Source organism: Staurois parvus, unplaced genomic scaffold, assembly GCF_062004578.1.
Source record: "Staurois parvus isolate SC_StPar_1 unplaced genomic scaffold, SC_StPar_1.0 ptg000524l, whole genome shotgun sequence".
Classification (NCBI taxonomy): domain Eukaryota; kingdom Metazoa; phylum Chordata; class Amphibia; order Anura; family Ranidae; genus Staurois; species Staurois parvus.
Window position 1 is genome coordinate 183,869 of NW_028318320.1, and position 24,073 is coordinate 207,941.

Sequence of the window (24,073 nt, forward strand, 5' to 3'; positions counted from 1 at the left end):
TAAAAATGAGCTCAAATATCATAAAATGGTAATGAGAAAGAGACAAAAACCCGTCAACTGTTAGCAATAAAGCAGTTGACGTCTACCTCAATATTATGGTCTAAAGGGTGTAAGGTATGAAGCTCAAACATCCATTTTGTTTCGGCTTGGGAAACTGCCCTTGTCTTATTGATACCCCTCCAATGGTTACCGATCACATCAATACCAATGAATTTTAACAAAGATGGATCATTATTGTGGTGAAGGCGGTAGTGATTTGATAACGAGTGCTCCCTGAACCCCTTCTTAATATTTGAAACATGTTCACGTAACCGATCACGTAAACGTCTTGTTGTCCTGCCAATATACTGTTTACGACAGGGACACTGTAGCAAATATACTACAAATTTACTGTAACAAGAAATAAAATGTTTGATATTATAAGTTCTGCCAGTAATTGATGATTGAAATGTGTCGACTCTCCTTTTTCTTGTATTATTGCACTTGCAAATGATGCACCTATTACAGGGGTGAAACCCTTTCAGATCATTAAACAGAGATATGTTTTTAGGAGGATCAACAACATTTGGTGCAATCATGTGTCTAACGGCGGTTGCCTTCCGAAATACAATTTCTGGTTTATCCGGTAGAATTGCTGTTAAGATTGGGTCCATTTTTAAAATACCCCAATTATCATTCATTATTTTATTAATCATCTTATATTGGGTCGAGAAGGATGTAATGAAGGGGCATATTTTCTTTTGATTATTCCTTGGTTTATCCATCAGCATGGTGTTTCTATCCATCTGTGCCACTGTCCGAATAGTGTGATCAAGGGTTGCCTCATTGTATCCCTTCTCTAAAAACCTATGTTTTAAAATATTGGCCTGAATATGAAAAGTCCCATCATCCGTACAGTTACGCCTAATCCTCATCATCTGTCCTTTTGGGATATTGGACAGCCATTTGGGATGATGACAACTCCCAAGAGGGATGAAACTATTACGATCTGTTGATTTAAAAAATGATTTGGTAATGATCCTACCCATGTGATTAACAAGTGTTTTATCTACTTGTTGCCACCCACCATTTTGTTTGATGACTGATACACCACCGAGAATAACCGCGTCACCTTGGGGCCTACACATGATCCTTGAATTTGAATTTATTTATGGACCTTTATTCTAATATTTCATTATTTAAGAATAATACTATGATGATTATTTATGGTTTCCATTTGACCCATACATTCCATTGATTATTTATATTATCTTATTGATTTTATTACAGTAACATAGTTTTTTAGCACTGCACTAAACTGGGACTTATTTATGTCTATTGGTTTGATGGCACTTCTGAGTACTATTAGAATTTTTGTGCTTGGCTTGTATGACCCAGGTCTTGCCAGAACAAAGTTATCATTAAGAACATAGAATAATGAAGCAAACACTACAGCCCAAGTCATCACGGGACTGAAACTATGACTATTATGTTCTAGTTACATAGTTAGGTTGAAAAAGACACAAGTACATCTAGCTCAACCAACTGAAAAACAAATAGAAACCCTACATTAACACAAAAAAACCCAATAAAGCATGGTCCAATCTGCTCCAGAGGGGGGGGGGGGGGGGGAATCAGCAATGGGATATTTCCTGTATCAACTAACCCTGGTGTTATTATCTATAAATGTTATTTTTAACTGATTTTTTATGGGATTGATTGAGTATGTACATTTTTCTAATGGTGGACTGGTGTGTACCTAGCTGTCAGTTTTTGTATGATCGTGTATGTTTGTATGTATTTTTCAATGAATATGGATTGTATTGAGGATGTATATAGTGGTACAGACATTTTTCATGAGCCTAGGGTGGTGTGGTAATACTTTTTATTATTTTAATATGGTCTGCACACCCAGTGGCTTTAAGCTCTTAGTGGAGACCGCTTTACCTAAAGGTCTACCAAAAAGTGCTAATTTACTTTTATTCACATTCTTACATGTGGGTGAAGAATCATGTGTCACTGGATCTGCATCCCCGAACGCAAACTGTCTGCAACAAGGGACACTCACTGTCTCCGTAAGCATATATATGCTAGGATGTGTGGTTACAAATGTACAACAACATCCTGTCATTGATTTTTTTTACACATGCTGTATTCACCTGTACTTCTAGGTGTATAAATATACATTTATAGCCTTGGTGTATGGCCACACTGAAAATCTGATCATACCTATTCAATTCACAACCCTTTGCTACACTGAGGAAGTTTCTTTGCCCTGAAGAAGTCACATGTGAAGCAACACGTAAGGCAGAGCCCGGTGACATCACTTCCAGTCCGCAGCCAAAACTGCTAAATAATGATGGTAATGAGTCTGTGACTCAAATTCATTATGTGAGTGAGCTGTATTGCGGTTTTAGGTTCTGAGACATTAACCACTTGCCCTCCTGAGGATTTACCCTCCTTCCTGACCAGGCCTTTTTTTGCTATTCGGTGCTGCGCTATTTCAACTGATAATTGCGTGGTCATGGAATGCTGCATCCAAATGAAATTTATGTCCTTTTTTCACACAAATACAGCTTTCTTTCAGTGGTACCTGTGCGCTTTTTATTTTTCGCGCTATAAACAAAAAAGATGGAAAATTTTGAAAAAACAATATTTTTGACTTTATGCTATAAAACATTTTGTCATATATATATATATATATATATATATGCACACACACACATACATACATACATACATACATACATACACACTGGAATTTGTATTTTTTTTTTATACTAGTACACAATTTTGAAAAAAAAAAAAATATATATATTTTTTACTTTTGCCTATAGAAGAATATGTAGTAAACTCAAAGTTAGTAATAAATTTAGGCAAAAAGATATTCTGCTACATGTCTGGTTAAAAAAAAACCCAATAGGTATATATTATTTGCTTTGTGTGAAAGTTATAGCATCTACAAATGGCGGTATAGATACTGCAATTTACACCATTTTTTGCTTTACAATGCTGCGCTAGTTTAACTGACAATAGTGTGGTCATGCAATACTGTACATAAATGAAATTTATGTCCTTTTTTTCCCACAAATAGAGCTTTCTTTTGGTGGTATTTGATCACCTCTGGGTTTTTGGGGTTTTTTTGCGCTAGAAAGAAAAAAAAAACGAAACAAAACCAAAAATCCTATAAACTCAAATATCACCATAAATTTAGGCCAAAATGTATTTTGCTACATGTCTTTGGTAAAAAAATATCCCAATACTGCATATTAATTGGTTTGTGTGAAAGTTATACACACTATGGTATAGATCAGCAATGGGCAAACTACGGCCCGGCGGACCTTTTAATCCGGCCCGCGGAGCATGGCAAACATTGGCTGTCAGGATGTAGGCGGGGCAGCGTGACGAACTCCTCTCCTCTCACAGTCCGCCCTGAAGACCGGAACGGCGCGGGAACACGGCGAGAGGAACGCGCGGAGCAAAGGTAAGTGAATTGACACAATATGGGGAATGAATTACTATATGGGGGAATGAATTACTATAGGGGGGATGAATTACTATATGGGGGATGAATTACTATAGGGGGGATGAATTACTATATGGGGGATGAATTACTATATGGGGGATGAATTACTATATGGGGGATTAATTACTATATGGGGGATTAATTACTATATGGGGGATTAATTACTATGCTTACTATGGGGGAATATTACTATACTTACTATGGATGGCATGGTAGTGGCTGGGCCGGCCAGCAGCTAGTCCGGCCCCCGGGTCCAATATATGAACCTATTGCGGCCCTCAAGTCAAAAAAGTTTGCCCACCCCTGGTATAGATACTGGAATATACACAGCTTGTGCTTTCTGACTGCTTGAGGTGCTAAAATACCAGGGCACTATATGGGGGATTAATTACTATATGGGGGATTAATTACTATATGGGGGATTAATTACTATGCTTACTATGGGGGAATATTACTATACTTACTATGGATGGCATGGTAGTGGCTGGGCCGGCCAGCAGCTAGTCCGGCCCCCGGGTCCAATATATGAACCTATTGCGGCCCTCAAGTCAAAAAAGTTTGCCCACCCCTGGTATAGATACTGGAATATACACAGCTTGTGCTTTCTGACTGCTTGAGGTGCTAAAATACCAGGGCAGTACAAACACCCCCAAATGACCCCTTTTCAGAAAGTAGACACTCTAAGCTATCTGCTGAAAGGCATGTTGAAGATTTATTTTTTTTCCATAAGTTTTTAGAAAATGCAAAAAAAAAAAATTAATTTTATATATATATATATATATATTTTTTTTTTTTTTCTACACAAAGTCACTTAAATTATATATTGTTCACCCATGCCATTGGTATATGTGGATTTACACCCCAAAATACATCCTGCTACTTCTACAGAGTATGGGGATACCACTTTTGTGAGACTTTTTGGGAGTCTAGCCACAGGAGCCCGAAATACAGTGACCACTTTAAAAGCCTGAAGGTGCGTAACCTCCTCATTTCATGTCCTCACAACCTATCACAGTTTCAGAGGCCCTGAAATGCCAGGATAGAGCCAAACCCCCCTCCCTTCCCCAAATTACCCATTTTTGGAAGGTAGACACCCCAAGGAATTTAATAAGAGGCGTGGTGAGTATTTTGCAGATCTCATTTTTTCTCACAAGGTTTTGAAAAACAAAAAAAAGAAAAAATGTGTATGTCTTCTTTCTTCATTTTCCAGAAACTTGTGGAAACAAACGAGATCTGCAAAATACTCAAGATGCTTCTTATCAAATTCCTTGAGGTGTCTACTTTCCAAAAAGTGGTAATTTGGGTGGGGGGGGGTCGTACTATTCTGGCAGTTCCAAAACTGTGATAGGTAATCAGGAAGTGTAATGAGCCCTTTAAAATGTATTAAATGTTAATGTATTTTGGGGTGTAATTCCACATATACCCATGGCATGTGTGAGCAATAAATCATTTAAGTAACAATTTTATGGTAAAAAAAAAAAAAAATTCTTTTATTGACTCAACATGCCTCTCAGCAAATAGTTTGGGGTGTCTACTTTCCAAAAAGGGGTCATTTGGGGGGGGGGTTGGGCGAAGCATTAGAAGTTTATGCTACACATCACTCACTCTTGTAACCACTTTTCTTTTTTTTAGTTATTCTGATTAATTTTTTTTATTCATTATTTTTACTTTTTTTATTTTATTTTTATTTGATCACTTTTATTACCATCACAGGGAATGTAAATATCCCGTGACTGCAAATAGGCATTTGCAGGTATTCTTTATTGAGAAATCTGGGGTCTATTAAAATTTAGATATCTCCTCCGCCCTTTCATCATCTGATCTCACCAAGATCGGCGTGATCAGATGCTTTCCCAATTTACAAATGCTGCTGTTTATATTATGTGAAACTGAAGTGATGAATTGCTCGTAGCTTCCGATTTTTGAGACTATTGAGATGATTGGCGCCATTCCGGTCTCCAATCAGCTCTATGATCAGCTGACAGAAACACCGGCTGCATTCTCAGGTTCCCCCAATGGTACGGGACTGCCCGAGAAGGCCATGGAAGGGGGGGGGGGGAGGGAATCTTCTCCTACTGCTTGTAAAATCAATCCTGCAGCTAAATAGCCAGTAGGATTGCTTTTACATGAAAGGCAATCGCTAGCTGAAAAAAACGATACCAAGATGTTGCCTGCAGCAGCACTCAAAAGTCCAGTGATCTACCAGTACGTCAGTGGTCCTTGTTGGGTATATATGCTATGTTCTTTTTTTTTTTTATGCAGCCTGTGGGCTGAATGAAAAAAAAGAAAAGAAATCTCTGCCAGAAAAAAAAGTGTGTGGTATGCCCACCATTATATCTCCCTATATCCACCCACTTCTAGTGGTGGGCACACATGCAATATCATTTTTTTTGTCATTCAGCTCCTCTATTCACATCGATCGATGTGGATGAAGATATCTGTGCCAAAACATTTTTCAAAATATATGCCGACGGATAGGGGCCATGCACCCACTGGCCACCCCAGGCCCTCATGCTTGGGCATATATGCTCTTTTTTAACCGTGGATGACAAATTGCTGTCAGAATAAACAGATTGGTGTTGCAGCTGAATGGCATTCCTGCAAAGAAACCAGCAATGGTTAACAATAAAACAGTAAAACAACTTTTATATTGAAATATGTGTCAAAAAATATTATAAAATATGTATACCAAAGCATAGGGGCTTTTGCTGGGGAGTATAGACGTCTGCAAATTTTTGGTTAAGGTGATTTATGAGGGGCCGAATTTTGTGGAGCTGGTCAAATTCAGGTCATCCCGAGGACAACAGAGTGTATTATCGTTGAAATGCATAAATCACATTATATTCTCATATCTATGCATGGCCATGGCAGCAGAGAATACGGGCATATGATGAATCGGGTCTGTGGACAATACAACCACAATTAATTTTTTTTAGTAATGCCCATGTTGTACCCTGCTCACGCTAGCGATCTCCTCTACCTCAGTTGGGTGTACCTGGGGGCCGTGACCTGGTCCCAGCCTGCTCCAAGTCCATCCCCACCATCAGGGGCCCTGGTGAAAAAGCAAGCTGGGGCTTAGACTCCGTGCCCTGAGGAACCCCAAGTTGTTGATCAGAGAGCTCACTACCACAGGTGCTCACAGGTATGTATAAGACCAGGGTGTGCTAGGCCTCTGGTGCTCTCCAGTTCACCAAAAGGTAGACCGGCACTAGCACTGGCAATCTGCTGCATATGAGAATCATCATGCGATTGTAACATCTCAGCAACCTGAGAACAGGGTCAGGTACGCCTGACCTTAGCAGGGACCTCTTCTCCATTGTCTGAGCTATCTGTCAGGGTGCCGCTGTTGTCCACAGGTTCATATTCTGAGGCAGATTCTGTCAGTGAGGCTTCCCCTTTGCTCTCATCTGACATGTTCAGAATCCTGTAGGCCTCTCCACTGGAGTACCTTTTGTTGGACATTCTGGCCACTAAATTTATAGATACCTAGAGTGACTCATGGGGAAAAGAGCACCTGGCTGTCAGGGACTGCTTGAACCGCTACAAAAGAATTTACCTGCAAGTGCTAGCAGAGATCAGGCCTGATTCTTCGAACACTGTGGTTTTGTGTGCAATATACCAAGTGACAGTAACCTACTGACACTGCACTTGCTGGGGGAGAAGGGGGGGATAAAACGCAGGTGCTGGCGCTGCATTTTTGGGGACACTATACTAACGTGAACGCTGGTATAGTGCTGATATGATCAAATATATTGACACCCTACTAGCAATGGAGGTTTATTGTGTACATGAGCATGTTCCTGGTAATCAAGGGGTTAAATGTGATGACTGATGTATTGGCTGGCAATCTGACGCTATCTGGGAGGGATGCTAACTGATGCTAACCCTAGCTGAAGTTCGCTGAGGACACCAATACAGTGATCAGTAAAAAAAAAAAATCTGTAGACTGTACTAATGGCACTGGTGATAGGGCAGAGAAGGGGTTAACTGGGTGGGGGGGGGGAGATCAGGGGGTCAAGTGTGTGTGTGTGTGTGTGTTTTTACTAAGGGGAATCTGCTTTCTTCTCTCTCTGGGACAGAATGTGCCCAGAGAGAAGATTTCATAATTTCCTGTACTTGTGTAAATGTAAACACAGGTTCAGGAAGATCTCTGATAGGGCATTGATCAATCAGCAGATCCAGGCCAAACATCACGGGCCTGAATCTGTTGATTGATCAGTCAGGCACCGAATCACGGCACCAGCGGGCGACCGGGTGTGTACCCCCGACCGTGGTCACCGAGGGAGCGCAAATCACATATATACATACTTTTGCACAGGGAGTCCACCCTGTAGCAGTATTTCTGCTATAGGGTGGACTTAAAGTGGTTAATAAAAGGTACTGCACTATCGGAGGCCTCTTATTTTCTCTCTGAGCATTATTTCTAGATAAGTGGAAAGATGCCTATTAATTACAGGGGACTTACCGATGATTTAAATTGGACCTGCCTAACCATTACTTATTGGAGTTACTGATGCTGGAGACAGATGACTGGATAAAGCGCTTTGTAACCTGTACATTTATATAGGTCCACTGGCCAGGTGAGTGAGTATTACTACTGGTGGTGGGGCACTACACTTTTTAGGTGGAGCACAGAATCAGACGCAATAAGCTTTTTGATTTTTGATAATTTTTGTAAATTGGACTTTCATTTGTCACTAATTTTTGCTGGTGTTATGTGAGAGTTTATTTGCACATTTTCTGTGTTGGATTTAATGTATGATGTCACATATGTTTATATGGGAATTTATGTAAAATTCAACGTAAGTTGTCATTCCTTTCTATGGAAATTCATTAATGGTTATTAAAGTAGCACATCACTGTTTTTAGATAGCTGGTTGTTTTTGATTGTGGGAACACATTATAGGTGTAAGCTGCAGCTCATGGTAGCGCACAGAGATCCTTTTTATTAATACACTCCAGCCTCCACTAAGAATGGTAAGTTACAAGAACAGAATAAGCTTGAAGTGGACAATACCGATTGTTAGATAATGAGTTTATGTGAAATCTCCATTAATGGATGTAAATAATGTTATAATTACAAGTATATTTTAGTTAGATGGAAATATACAGTATTTAAACCATTGAGTGTTTTGCAGCACCAAACTATTCCCAGCTTCCATACTGGTGTAAATATATAGAGTTTTCCACTATAAAAGTTCTGGTCTTTTGTTGTCCCCTTAGCACACTATCAAAGTCCTACCTTTCGTCAGGGCTTGTGCTGCTCCATGTGCTGGCATCCATCTTAGGTGTCTGCTGCAAAACATTGTGGGATCCTTTATGCTTTCAGCCCTCTGCGGCTCCTCCCCCAGGAGGTGGCGGCTTATCACATATAAGTCTGCTGTTTGTAGTTGTCCATTGCATTCGTGTCCTGTCTGTTGCACAGCAGCAAGCTCCTGTTTAGTTTCTCATTGCTTTCCTGGATACCGACTCGGCTTTTGCAAGACTCCTTCCTGGATTCTGACCCCGGCTCTGGCGACCATCCTTCCTGGCTTCTGACCCCGGCTCTGGCGTCCATCCTTCCTGGCTTCTGACCCCGCCTCTGGCAATCATCCTTCCTGGCTTCTGACCCCGGCTCTGGCGACCATCCTTCCTGGCTTCTGACCCCGGCTCTGGTGACCATCCTTCCTGGCTTCTGACCCCGGCTCTGGTGACCATCCTTCCTGGCTTCTGACCCCGGCTCTGGCGACCATCCTTCCTGGCTTCTGACCCCGGCTCTGGCGACCATCCTTCCTGGCTTCTGACCCCGGCTCTGGCGATCATCCTTCCTGGCTTCTGACCCAGGCTCTGGCGACCATCATTCCTGGCTACTGTTCTACCAAGTCATCTGCTGTTGCTGTTGGACTTGCATAGACTCTGTCTTGTTTTTGTATAATAAACCTACCTTTAATTGCACCTCCTTGTGTGTCTGGCTCCTCGCTCCCTGACACTACACGAATGCCATGAATCCTGACGAAACAGGTACGCCCTCGCTCCCTATGTTGGTTGCCAGACTTGATCAGCAGGATCTCTTGTTGGTTCAGCTCGCTCAGGCGTTGCAGACGCTGCTTGCACGCACAGCGCACCTTACTCCTGGTGCTAATAGGCCGGTTGTCACTCCTGTGGTCGCTCCCGCTGTTGCTCCGGTTGTTGCGCCTACCTCCGCATCTGCTGCCACACCTGCGGTGCCCAGAGGTATGACTGGTTCAGCCCCCCTTCCACAGCGCTTTGGGGGTGAGCCGAGTCAGTGTTGGGGTTTCCTTAACCAAGTGGGCATATATTTTGAATTGATACCCCACGCTTTTCCTACTGAGAGGTCAAAGGTGGGCTTCCTAATCTTGCTGCTCTCAGACAAGGCCTTGGTCTGGGCAAATCCCTTATGGGAGAACGATAACCCTGTGATTCATGAGTTTGCCGGTTTTGTTGCCTCCTTCCATACGGTATTTGAAGTGCCTGCTTGCTCCGCCTCTGCTGCTAAGCTACTCATGTCCATGCATCAGGATTCATGAACCGTTGCCGAGTACGCCATAGAATTTCGTACCCTGGGGGCAGAGGTGGGTTGGAACAATGAGGCTCTGGTGGCTGCTTTCTCTCATGGTCTCTCAGATGCGTTGAAGGACGAGATTGCAGCCAAAGAAGTGCCTGTGGAGCTCGAAGCACTAATTTCCTTCCTAATCCTGATTGACACCAGGCTCAAGGGAGAGGCCTTCACTTAAGTAGCATCTGCGGAGGCCTCCTAACCGATTGGCGCCAACGTTTTCTGACCCACCCGTTCCTCCCTCTCCTCCCACGCCTCCTGAGGATGGCTTGTCTGGCGGTGAGCCCATGCAGCTGGGGTTTGCTCGCCTTTCCGAGGGGGAGCGGGCCTCTCGGCATAGGGAGGGTTGCTGCCTGTACTGTGGTCTCGGTGGGCATTTTCGGCAGTCCGGTCCATCAGGGAAACGCACCTGAGATCCTGACGGGGGCAGATCTTGGGTGGAGTTTCCTCGTCCCCGGTTTCCCGCAAAGATAAACCGCTAATCACCGTTGTCCTCTCTTGGGCGGAAGGCTCTGTGACGGCCCAGGCGTTGGTAGACTCTGGTGCTGGCGGGTTGTTTATGGACAGTTCGCTTGCTGCCCAGTACTCCATTCCTCTGCAGGCTCGAGTTACTCCATTGGTCCTCGAGGCGATAGATGGCAGGCCCCTGCAACCGCCGCAGGTTACCCACGAGACCCTGCCGGTTGAAGTAGCTATTGGGGCTGTTCACAGGGAGTTGGCCTGTTTCCAGGTAATTTCTTCCCCGCACTACTCCGTGGTTTTGGGATATCCCTGGCTTCAAAAGCACAATCTGACCTTTGATTGGCGGTCGGCCAAGATTCTCTCGTTGTCTCCACAGTGTGGGGCCGGTTGCATCCGTGGACCTGTTAAGGTGTTGTGTGCCTCCTCGGACTCTGTTGCCTACTGACTATGGGGAGTACCTGGACGTGTTTGACAAGGTGTGCGCGGGTGCTCTGCCTCCTCATCATCCATACGATTGTGCCATAACCTTACAACCCGGTGCCACTCCTCCGCATGGCAGGGTGTATCCTCTTTCGGTTGTGGAGAATCAGGCCATGTAGGAATACGTTGCGGATGCGCTTTCCCTGGGGCACATTCACAAGTCTACTTCTCCAGCAGGAGCTGGCTTTTTCTTCAAGAAAAAGAAGGGTGGTGAATTGAGGCCTTGCATTGATTTTAGGGGTCTCAATCGAATCACGATTAAGAATGCTTCCCAATTCCGTTGATTACCGAGTTGTTCGACTTCCTCAAGGGAGCAATGGTCTTTACTAAACTCGACCTTAGGGCTGCGTACAACCTCGTACGGATCAAGGAGGGCGACGAGTGGAAGACAGCGTTCAACACCAGAACCGGCCACTATGAATCCCTGGTTATGCCCTTCGGGTTGTGTAACGCGCCCGCGGTCTTTCAGGAGTTCATTAATGATGTCTTTCGTGACTTGTTGCAGCAGTGCGTGGTGGTTTACTTGGACGACATCCTGGTTTACTCTGCGTCTATGGAGTCTCATATCCAGGATGTTAAGTGGGTGCTGCAACGGTTACGTGAGAACGAGCTTTTCTGTAAGCTCGAGAAGTGTGAATTTCACCGATCCCAGGTTGCCTTTTCGGGCTACATAATTTCCGCTGTGGGATTTTCCACGGACCCTCAGAAGGTTTCAGCGGTTCTGCAGTGGCCTTGTCCCAGTGGTCTTCGGTCCATTCAGCGCTTTTTGGGATTCGCCAACTATTATCGGAAGTTTATCAGGAACTTCTCCACGCTGGCCAAGCCTCTCTCAGATCTGACAAAGAAGGGCAGTAATCCTCACAAGTTGACATCCGAGGCCATCTTAGCTTTCGAAGCTCTGAAATCCGCCTTCGCTTCGGCTCCGATACTGTCTCATCCCAATCCTGGGTTGCCTTTTGTCCTCGAGGTTGATGCATCTGAGACGGGAGTAGGCGCCCGATGGACCCCTACTTCCCTGTGGGTTTTACTCCAGGAAGCTTTCCTCCGCAGAATGCAACTACCAGATTGGAGACAGGGAGTTGTTGGCCATTATTCAGGCTCTCAAGGAATGGAGGCACCTGCTCGAGGGTTCTGCGGTTCCGGTCCTCATTCTCACTGACCACAAGAACCTGACGTATCTCTCGGAGGCTAAGAGGTTGACGCCCCGTAAGGCCAGATGGGCTCTGTTCTTGTCACGTTTTAACTATGTGGTCTCCTATTTGCCTGGCACCAAGAATGCCAGGGCTGATGCCTTGTCGCGGCAATACTCTGAGCTGTCCAGGGAGGACTCTGAGCCGACCTCGGTCATACCTACGGATCAGATCCTGGCTGCTATTTGTACCAGCCTGACTGTCAACTCCTCCTATGGGATGTCTCCCTTCATGGCCAACTATGGGTTCCAACCCGCTGTATTGTCTGAGTTGTTCTCGCCACAGGACATTTCAGCTGTGGATAACCATCTTGCTGCCCTGCGTTCCTCGTGGGGGCAGATCCAGAGGTTGTTGAAGGACTCAGCTCAGCGCCAGAAGCTCCAGGCTGACTGTAGACGGTTGCCCGCTCCTTCATACCGGGTCGGAGATCGGGTGTGGTTGTCCACTCGTAACCTCAATCTTCGGGTGCCCGCACCGAAACTGGCACCCCGTTTTGTTGGTCCTTTCCGCATCCTCCGCAGGGTGAACCCGGTTGCCTATGCCCTTGCTCTTCCTCCTGGGATGCGTATCTCCAATGTCTTCCACGTATCCCTGTTGAAGCCTCTGGTCTGTAATCGCTTTACTGCCTCTCCGCCTCAGCCTCGTCCTATCCGGGTCGACGGTCATGAGGAGTATGAGGTGAGCCGCATCCTGGACTCTCGGTTGGTCCGTGGTTGGGTGCAGTTTCTGGTCCATTGGCATGGTTATGGTCCCGAGGAGCGTTCCTGGGTTCCTACATGGATGTTCATGCTCCTGCCCTCCTCCGCGCTTTTCACGCCCGCTTTCCCCAGAAGCCTTATGTTGAGCCTCGGAGGGGGAGGGGCCCTTGAGAAGGAGGTACTGTCAAGGTCCTGCATTTCCTCAGGGCTTGTGCTGCTCCATGTGCTGGTGTCTGCAAAGCATTGTGGGATCCTTTATGCTTTCAGCCCTCTGCGGCTCCTCCCCCAGGAGGTGGCGACTTATCACATATAAGTCTGCTGTTTGTAGTTGTCCATTGCATTCGTGTCCTGTCTGTTGCACAGCAGCAAGCTCTTGTTTAGTTTCTCATTGCTCTCCTGGATACCGACTCGGCTTTGGCAAGACTCCTTCCTGGCTTCTGACCGCGGCTCTGGCGATCATCCTTCCTGGCTTCTGACTCCGGCTCTGGCGACCATCCTTCCTGGCTTCTGACCCCGGCTCTGGCGACCATCCTTCCTGGCTTCTGACCCTGGCGACCATCCTTCCTGGCTACTGTTCTACCAAGTCACCCGTTGTTGGACTTGCATAGACTGTCTTGTTTTTGTATAATAATCCTACCTTTAATTGCACCACCTTGTGTGTCTGGCTCCTCGCTCCCTGACACACACCTCACATGAGCGGTAAACAGCAGCCTTCTTTGAACTTCCAATCAGGCTGTGCCCAACATACATTTGCTAGGTACAGTGTCCAATTAGTGAGCATTATATTCGCCACAGTACAGAAAGGAGAGGGGGATATAAGGCTTGGTCACTAAGCTGGGGGTCTCTGTGTTGGGACAAACAGCAGGCAGGATAACCAGACCTGAAGTTGAGAGGTAAACTAACTTCATACTTGTATTGTACATTGTATTCTAAACATGGTTGTGTGGGTAAATTGTAAATATCGTATATTTACTTAAAACCTAAACTGTACTTTGTACTGGACTTAAACTGTACATTGTGTTGTAAATACTACTAAGCATGTCATTTGTATATATTATGTAACTCTATCGATAAATGTATATTGCAAATGGAACCTCTTTTGTGTAGGAACTATCAGATCTTGCTGTGTGCATGTAAATACTCCTACAAGGATTGGGGTGTACTCACAAATACATGTAACCTAGTCAACATAATTGGCGTCCACTGCAGATGGGACGTTTAAGGCACAAAAATCCTGACTGCAGGGTATTTTGTTGGACATTGCAGCTAAGCTACAGGAGAGTTGTTCATTTTTATTGCTGTTTTTAGGGAATTTACAAGTGGTAATATTCTCATTATTTTCAAAGTGGACATTTTATAGCAGTAGCTTGTAAGCAGACATGAGTTCTGTTCTTTTATTGAAAGATTAGAATGTTCTAAGGTACAGTTGCAAGAAAAAGTATGTGAACCCCTTGGGATTCCGTGGAGTTTTGCATGAATTGGGCATAAAATGTGCTCTGAACATCATCTAAGTCACAACAATAGAAGAACACAGTCTGCTGAACATAATACTACACAAACATTAGATGTTGCCATGGTTTAATTGCACATAACATGTAAACATTCACAGTGCAGGGAGGAAAAAGTATGTGAACCTTTGGACTTAATAACTGGTTGACCCTCCTTTGGCAGCAATAACCTCAACCAAACGTTTCCTGTAGTTGCAGATCAGACCTGCACAACGATCTGGAGTCATTTTGGACCACTCCTCTTCACAAAACTGTTTCAGTGTAGCAATATTCTTGGGATGTCTGGTGTGAATCGCTCTCTTAAGGTCATGCCACAGCATTTCAATCGGGTTGAGGTCAGGACTCTGACTGGGCCACTCCAGAAGGCGTATTCTGTGCTGTTGCAGCCATTGTTTTGTTGAATGACTTGTATGCTTTGGGTCATTGTCCTGTTGCATCACCCATCCTCTGCGGAGCTTCAGTTGGCGGACAGATGGTCGTACGTTTTCCTGCAAAATGTCTTGATAAACTCTGGAATTCATTTTCCCATCAATGACAACAATCCGTCCAGGCCCTGAGGCAGCAAAGCAGCCCCAAACCATGATGCTCCCTCCGCCATGTTTCACAGTGGGGATGAGGTTTTGATGTTGGTGTGCTGGGCCTTTTTTCTCCACACATAGTGTTGTGTGTTCTTCCCAAACAACTCAATCTTGGTCTCATCTGTCCACAGTATATTCTGCCAGTAGTGCTGTGGAACATCCAGGTGCTCTTTTGCAAACTTCAAACGTGCTGCAATATTCTTTTTGGACAGCAATGGCTTCCTCCGTGGTGTCCTCCCATGTACTCCATTCTTGTTTAATGTTTTCCTTATTGTAGATGTGTCAACAAAAATGTTACCATGTGCCAGAGATTTCTGTAGGTCTTTAGCTGACACTCTGGGATTCTTCTTTACCTCATGCAGCATTCTGCGCTGTGCTCTTGCAGTCATTTTTACAGGACGACCGCGCCTAGGGAGAATAGCAACAGTGCTAAACTTTCTCCATTTGTAGACAGTCTGTCTTACCGTGGACACATGAACATCAAGGCTTTTGGAGATACTTTTGTAACCCTTTCCAGCTTCATGCAAGTCAACAATTCTTGATCGTAGGTCTTCTGAGAGCTCTTTTCTGCAAGGCATGGTTCACATCAGACAGTGCTTTTTGAAACCAGTAAACCCAAAACAGGTGTGTGTTTTTTAAGGGCAGGACAGCTGTCAGCAACACATCCAATATCATCACACTGATTGGAGTCAAGGTTGGCTCACTCCTGGCTCCAATTAGCTCTGGGAGAAGTCATTAAGCTAGGGCCTCACATACTTTTTCCTCCCTGCACTGTGAATGTTTACATGTTATGTGCAATTAAACCATGGCAACATCTAATGTTTGTGTAGTATTATGTTCAGCAGACTGTGTTCTTCTATTGTTGTGACTTAGATGACGTTCAGAGCACATTTTATGCCCAATTCATGCAAAACTCCACGTAATCCCAAGGGGTTCACATACTTTTTCTTGCAACTGTATATATCTGAGAAGGTCTGGTCAGGGCATCAGATATAGATTAATTTCACTGTATTAACTGAATGGGCATTTTTAAGATCCATCAAGTTTAGCATACTTTACTTATTATCAGTTTAGACATTTTTTTTTTTTTAAAGTGGAATTTGTTGGGATAGTTAATGGCAAAACACTGCCAGTGTTTACTATTGTTTGCTTAGAGGGTCACCTCCACTATTGTTTGTAGCAACTGCTTAGTGTGTAATTTGTATATATTATGTAACTATCAATAAATGTATATTGCAGATGGAACTACCTCTTTTGTGTAGGAACTCTCAGATCTAGCTGTGTACATGTAAATACTCCCACAAGGATTGGGGTGTATTCACAAATACAAGTAACCTAGTCAACACCCATAGAGATTTATTCTGAAAAAATCTAAGACTCCTTTATCTACACTACACAGTGTGAATGGACAAATCTCCCCTTTTGGTTATTATATTTTCACAGTTGTCAGCTGTCAGCTGCCAACATAACCGAATACTGCCTGTATCCGAATAGATGCAGGCACTGTTTGGTTGACAATTTTCCACCTGGATGTAGGGTGCAGGGGGAGGACAAATCGATCGAGCATCGGCTAGGTAAACAGGAACTGGACAAAATTTGCTACATGTATGGCCTACAAACACCGATACTGCATACTCCATCTCAAATGACCTAGAGTTTAGCACTTCAGATACTTCATAGCCCATCAGTAAATCTCGAAAGAGCCCATTCACACTTGTGCGACTTGTTATGTGGCTTTGGGGTCCAAAGTTGCATGACAAGTCATACACAATGTTTCCCAATGGGTACCATTCATATCTGTGCAACTTCAAAGTAGTTCCTGCACTACTTTGGTCTGACTTTCATGCGACTTGAAGTCTATAGACTTCAGTGTAAACACTCTAAAGTTGCATGTAAGTTGCACCTGAATATTATACGTGCGACTTGTGTGAGACTTTGTACAGCACAAACACACATCCTTGGTCAAAGCCAAAGTCACACTCATCCAAAGTCACATCAAAGTCGCTCCAAAGTCACAATGAAAACAGCATGATTTTGAAGTTGCACAAGTGTGAATGGAGTCTAACATGTTCTTAATAGGAATGAGATGACTTGAATGGACCAGCAGATTGTAATAAGAAAAACAAATCAGATCAAATCAATGAGAAAAGAATTGAAGATGAAGCCTCTTATTTCTGCTAAGCACTCACCTTGACTGTTAACAGACACCTGAAATGAAAGGAATATACATATGTATTAAAAAGTGAGATTTTTTTAAACGAAGGGCAATAAATGTGTTAAAAAAACCTTTTTTCTCTGTTTTCACAGAAGTAAAAATCTTGTTCAATTTTTATAGGCCTTTTAATTTTTGTCCATACTAGAATCTTATGGTTCTGTACACTATAATCAGTTAAAGTGCCACTAATCCAAAAAATTATACTCCAAAACAAACCCAAACATATTCACTACCCTTTGGCCTTGTAATCAATTTTTTTTAACTGTGTTTCTCTGCTTGCTTGTAACATCCTCTGTGAGCTCCCAGACCTCTCCTTTGCACTCTCACTTCAGATTCTTTGTAATGAGCAGTGCTTGTTAGTTGTAGGTCGTGCTTTGCTCTATGCTATCCTATAGTTGAAACTCTCTAGAAAATTTCAGGGGCTAGCAAGAGTGGGACCATGGAGAACAAACATAGCCACCATCTAACAGCAAGTCAGATCACAGCAACAAAAAAGGAATTTGGAGATCTGGAGGAGGCCAAGAGCAACAAAAGAGATTTTGTTAGTTAAAAATACATGCTAAAAAAGATTTTTTTTTTCTATAACCAGAGTTATGTGTCACTTTAACCCGAAAGGACTAATTTTCTACAATCTTCACACTTCTAAGGGTTCAGAACTACATCACAGATGGCCTGAGAGTTGACCAATTTAGCACTTGATGTGCTACCATAAATGCGACAACCTTTTCCATGGCAGGCAAAATGAAACATGAGAAGATATACTGTACAGCTTTTACTAGAGCCTCTTCCCACCAAAAGGCTAAGTTCACATTAACCATGCCTCTTTTTATTTCTCTTGCACAATATTAAGTCACAGCTTGACAAATTTGCTTTGAATCTAGGAGCCAGCTAAAAAAAGTTAGGAGCCAGTTTTTTTAGCGTAGCGTGGGTTGTCAGGGCCCGGGACTTCATGCAATGCAATTTGCCATGCAACAATCAAACCCTGGAAAAACAGAATCACATTTTAGGCGTCACTCAAAATAATAGCACCTGAACCTGCAGTTTGTGATAACAGTGATTCTGCTGAGATCCCAAAATGCCCAGGTGTGAATGGAGCCACCCTGGTTCACACATGCAATTTTGAAATTGTTTTGAAACCCACAGATTCCTATGACAGGCTAGATATTTTGTGTTCCTATTGAGGTGGTCGACAGAGATGTGATCCACATGCATTGTGTTTTGAGTACCATTATGAAAAAGGTCCTGTGCGAGTCTGTAGAAGTGCATTCCAGACTCACAAGTGATAGAGCAGAGTGGCATGCAGAGAGACGTGTTCACATAGGATTGCTATGTTCAGGAGTTTTCCCATTCAAGTCTATGGGAGCAGTTTTCCCATTCAAGTCTATAGGAGGCATTTTCCCATTAAAAAAAAAAAGGTGTAAATACCAAGCACAATGAGGTTCCAGGGGATATGCTCCAACAGCTCATCTGACCAGCAATGAGACACGAGCCCAAAACAACAAATAAAGGAGCGCTCCCATCGCTGTGGAAGTCAATAGCGTCACAAACCCAAGAACAGTTAAAATTGAAATTATTCTTATTATACAGGATTTATATAGCGCCAACAGTTTTCTCAGCGCTTTACGATATAATGGGAGACAATACAGCAACAATACAGTTCAATACAAGAGGGCTAGGAGGGCCCTGGTCCTTGGAGCTTACAATTTAAGAGGGAGGGGCTAGTGGTACAAAAGGTAGTAACTGTGGGGGATGGAAAGTAGGAGAAGTAGAAGATTCCATTATCAGCTGAGGGCAGGATAGGCTTCCCTGAAGAGATAGGTTTTCAGAGATCCCCTAAAAGTGAGCAGAGTAGGCGATAGTCTGATAAATTGGGGTAGAGAGTTCCAGAGGATGGGGGAAGCTCTGGAGAAGTGCTGGAGATGAGTATGGGAGGAGGAGACAAGGGAGCTAGCGAGCAGGAGGTCGTGCGAGGAGTGGAGAGTACGGTTTGGGTGATATTTGGAGACAAGATTGGTGATGTAATTTGGGGCAGAGTTATAAATGGCTTTATATGTTATTGTTAATGTTTTGAATTTTATCCATTGGGCAATAGGAAGCCAGTGGAGGGATTGGCAGAGAGGGGTGGCAGATATGGAAGTTAGTAAGGTAGAGGAGTCTGGCAGCAGCATTCATGATAGACTGAAGAGGGGATAGCCTGCGATGAGGTAGGCCAATAAGGATGGAGTTACAATAGTCAAGGCGAGAGATAACAAGGGAGTAAATAAGTTGCTTAGTAGTTTCCGAGGTTAAAAACGGCCGTATCTTGGAGATGTTGCAGAGGTGAAGTCTACAAGATTTGGACAGTGATTGGATTTAAGGCTGAAAGGACAGATGGGAGTCTAGGATTACACCTAGTACCCTGGCATGAGGGGAGGGACTGATGGTTGTATTATTGGTCTTGATGGAGAAGTCAGGGGAGGGGGCACGGGCTGGAGGGAATACTAAGAGCACAGTTTTGGAAAGACTGAGTTTGAAGAAATGGAGTGACATCCATGCTGATATGTCACTTAGTAGGTTAGTAATGCGAGAAGAGACTGAAGGGGTGAGGTGAGGAGTAGAAAGATAGATTTGTGTGTCATCAGCATAGAGATGGTACTTAAAGCCACGGGCGTTTATCAAGTGATTAAGGGAGGAGGTGTAGATGGAGAAGAGAAGGGGTCCAAGGACAGAACCTTGAGGGACCCCTACAGAAAGAGGGAGTGGAGAGGAGGAGCCAGAGTTATAGGTAACACAGAAGGAGCGCTGCGATAGGTAGGAGGAGAACCAGGAGAGAGCAGAGTCTCGCAGGCCAAGAGAGTGGAGTTTTTTGAGGAGGAGGGGATGGTCAACTCTATCAAAAGCCGCAGAGAGGTCAAGAAGTAAGAGTACGGAGTTGTGGCCTATGGTTTTAGCAGTTAGTAGATCATTAGTGAGTTTTAGTAGGGCAGTTTCAGTGGAGTGTAGTGAGCGAAAGCCAGACTGTAAAGGGTCAAGAAGGTTGTTGTCAGTGCGGTAGGAGCTCAGGCGATTGTAAACTAAGCGTTCTAAGAGTTTAGAGGTAAATGGGAGCAGGGAAATGGGTCTTAAGTTGTTCAGGTTGGAGGGGTTCAGGGAGGGCTTTTTAAGTGTGGGAGTGTTGTGTGCATGCTTTAGAGGGGAGAGGAAGGCACAGATAGAGAGGGAGAAATTAAAGATGTGAGTGAGGGAGCATAGGAATGAAGAAGAGGGTGACCGTAGTAGTTGTGAGGGGACAGGATCCAGGGGGCAGGTAGTGAGATGGGCTTCTGAGAAAACCTTAGTGACCTCTTCAGTAGTAGCAAGGTCAAAAGAGGAAAGTGTTGACAGAGGTTTAGTATGAGGTATGCTAAGTGGGATGGATGTCTGTGCAGTAGAGATGCCCCTACGAATTGCATCAATCTTGTTTTTGAAGTGATTTGCAATCTCGTAAGCAGTGAGTGAGGTGCTGGGTGGAGGTGAAGGTGGAGAAAGAGAGTTAAAAGAAGAGAAGAGACGACGAGGACTGGATGACAAGCTATTGATGAGAATGAGAAAGTAGGCTTGTTTGGCAGCATGGAGGGAGGAATTGTATATTAAGAAAGCAGATTTATAAAGGGTAAAAGCTTGGTGTGATTTGGTTTTACGCCACATTCGCTCCAGCACATTACTATGTCTCTTAAGATTTCTGGTGTCGTCAGTCTGCCAAGGTTGTGATGGTCGGGGCCTGATGCTTCATGTGGTTAGAGGAGCAAGTGAATCTAATGTGGATGACAGTGAACTGTTGTAGACAGCAGTGGCCAGGTCAGGGCAGGACAGGGGAGAGATTCTGTCATAGAGGTGGTCAGTTGCAGAGTAGAAAAGAGAACGGTTAAAGTTGTGAATGTTTCTGCGGATAATTGTTTGCTGCTTGGAGGGATAGGTGTTTGAAAACGAGGACACTGTGAAGGTGATGAGATTGTGATCAGAGAGAGGAAAGGGGGTGTTTGTGAGGTTGTAGGGTGTGCAAAGACAGGAGAAAACAAGGTCTAATGTATTCCCATCAGAGTGAGTGGAGGACTGTGTCCATTGTGTTAAGGCAAAAGATGAGGTTAGGTTGAAGAGTTGGGAAGTAGTCGAGTTGTTCACATTAATGGGGATGTTAAAATCTCCAAGAAAGATAGTGGGTATTGCAGAGGAGAGAAAGTAGGGTAGCCAGGCAGAAAAGTCATCAAGAAAGCGGGACACCGGTCCAGGAGGTCGGTAGATCACTGCAATCCTCAGAGAAATAGAAGAAAACAGGAAAACAGTTGAATGCAGTGAGTCTCAAAAGAAGAGAAGCATAGAGAGGGAGGGTCATGGAGGACTTGAAAGGTGCTCAATGGGGATAGAAGCAAACCAACTCCACCACCTTTCCAACCACTGGGTCTGGGTGAGTGAGTCCAAAGAAGGCCTCCATAGGAAAGTGCTGCGGGAGAAGCAGAATCTGCTGCTTGAAGCCAGGTTTCTGTAATTGCTAGTAGGTTAAGGGAGCAGGAGACAAAACTTAAGCGGATTGCGGCTATTCCCGGAGGAGGAAAGAGGGTGCCTGGTGTGGGGGTGAGAAAGTGGAGGACCAGGGTTTGGGGAGATGTCCCCAGAGGTTAGGAGAAGGAAGGTGAGGAAAGTAAGGTGGGAGCGGGATATACAGTTGTGTTCAAAATAATAGCAGTGTGTTGAAAAAAGTGAATAAAGCTCAAAATCCTTCTAATAGCTTTTATTTCCATACACACAAATGCATTGGGAACTACACATTCTTTTCCAAATCAAAACATGAAGAAACATATATCAAATTTGTGTTGTTCCTCTAAAAAAATTGAAGAAAAGTGAATATTAGACTGTTCAAAAAAATAGCAGTGTTTGTATTCTTTTTTACAAACTCAAACATTCACTATATAAACTGAAAAATGTTTGAAGATTTTGCTTTCCTTTGAACCACTGTTTCTGAGAACTGCTGCACATCTGTGTTGCATTGAGTCAACCAACTTCTGGCACCTGTGAACAGGTATTCCAGCCCAGGATGATTGGACTACATTCCACAGTTCTTCTCTATTTCTCGGTTTTGCCTCAGAAACTGCATTTTTGATGTCACTCCACAAGTTTTCTATTGGATTAAGATCCGGGGATTGGGCTGGCCACTCCATAACATCAATCTTGTTGGTCTGGAACCAAGATGTTGCACGTTTACTGGTGTGTTTGGGGTCGTTGTCTTGTTGGAACACCCATTTCAAGGGCATTTCCTCTTCAGCATGATCTCTTCAAGTATTCTGATGTATTCAAACTGATCCATGATCCCTGGTATGCGATAAATAGGCCCAACACCATAGTATGAGAAACATCCCCATATCTTGATGCTTGCGCAACCATGCTTCACTGTCTTCACAGTGTACTGTGGCTTGAATTCAGTGTTTGGGGGTCGTCTGACAAACGGTCTCCGGCCACTAGACCCAAAAAGAACAATCTTACTTTCATCAGTCCACAAAATGTTGCACCATTTCTCTTTAGGCCAGTCAATGTGCTCTTTGGTAAATTGTAACCTCTTTAGCACGTCATTTTTTCAACAGTGGGACTTTGCGGGGGCTTCTTGCAGATAGCTTGGCTTCACATAGGCGTCTTCTAATTGTAACAGTACTCACAGGTAACTTTAGACCTTTTTTGATCTTCCTGGAGCTGATTGTTGGTGGAGTTCTTGCCATTTTGGCTATTCTTCTATCCATTTGAATGGTAGTTTTTCGCTTTCTTCCATGTCTTTTAGGTTTTGGTTGCCATTTTAAAGCATTTGCGATCATTTTAGCTGAGCAGTCTATCATTTTCTGCACTTCTTTATGTTTTCCCCTCTCCAATCAACTTTTTAATCAAGGTACGCTGTTCTTCTGAACAATGTCTGGAACGACCCATTTTCCTCAGGATTTCTGAGAGAAATGCACTGTAACCAGCATGTACAACGTTTGCTGCCTTCCTTCCTTAAATAAGGGCAATAATTGCCACCTGTTTTTCAAAGAATAAATGACCTCACTAATAGAACTCCATACTGCTATTATTTTGAACATGCCCCTTTCAATTAGTGATTCAATTACACAGAATCAGCAGCATGCATGTCATGACTGTTGGATTTCTATTACTCTACTACCCCTGCTGCTAAATTATTTGCCATGTAGAAATATAATTTCTACCAAAAACAGTGATTGATCAGGTTAGTGATGTCTGACTGCTATTATTTTGAACACAACTGTATGAGTGCACCTGCCTTCCTGTTCTGGTGTTTGGGTCAGCAGGTGAGTAAAGTATCAGCAGGAGGTGATGAGAGCAGTAGTAGGGGATGGTAGAAGTGAGGGTGAGATGTATAAGCTTTGGGGTGGAGCAGAGGGGTAAAGAAAGGAGATTTTGGGAACACAGGATAGTAATATGAAAAAGGAGAAGTAGAGGTGGCATATTAAAAAGGTACATGAGTGGGACTCACTTATAGGGAGATGGTCAAATGAGCAACTCTTCTCCGCCCCAATTAGGAACTGATAAGGATCACATGAATTGGGGGGGGGTGTTTCTCAAAGACAGACCAGCCACAGACACAGACCAAAGTCATAAAAGAAGGTGAGAATCAATCACCACAAACAGACCAAAATATATACACTAATTGTTCTGAGTTTTGCAAAAAGTCTATGCGTTTGCAGAAATTACAGATTAAAGTGGAGATGAGAGCAGCATTTACCTGTGAAAAAGCAGAGAAGACATGATTAAATTCACTTTAATGTTGGGTTAAAAAGCATGACATGTAAGAGTGCCCAGACTGATACATAACCAAGCCAGTGGAGAGGAGAAACACATATTCCCAGAAGCTGGAGGATGACACA

The 24,073-nt window shown here is 43.7% G+C and overlaps 1 protein-coding gene across 1 annotated transcript in view; it reads right to left on the reverse strand.

Annotated features, from left to right (window-relative positions):
* Positions 1-24,073, reverse strand: part of NBR1 (NBR1 autophagy cargo receptor) — a 254,021-nt gene that overhangs the window by 165,870 nt on the left and 64,078 nt on the right. Inside the window, exon 4 of the mRNA XM_089690227.1 lies at positions 17,167-17,185. Within this exon, the coding sequence (XP_089546353.1) occupies positions 17,167-17,185 (19 nt within the window). The remainder of the gene's footprint in view (positions 1-17,166; positions 17,186-24,073) is intronic.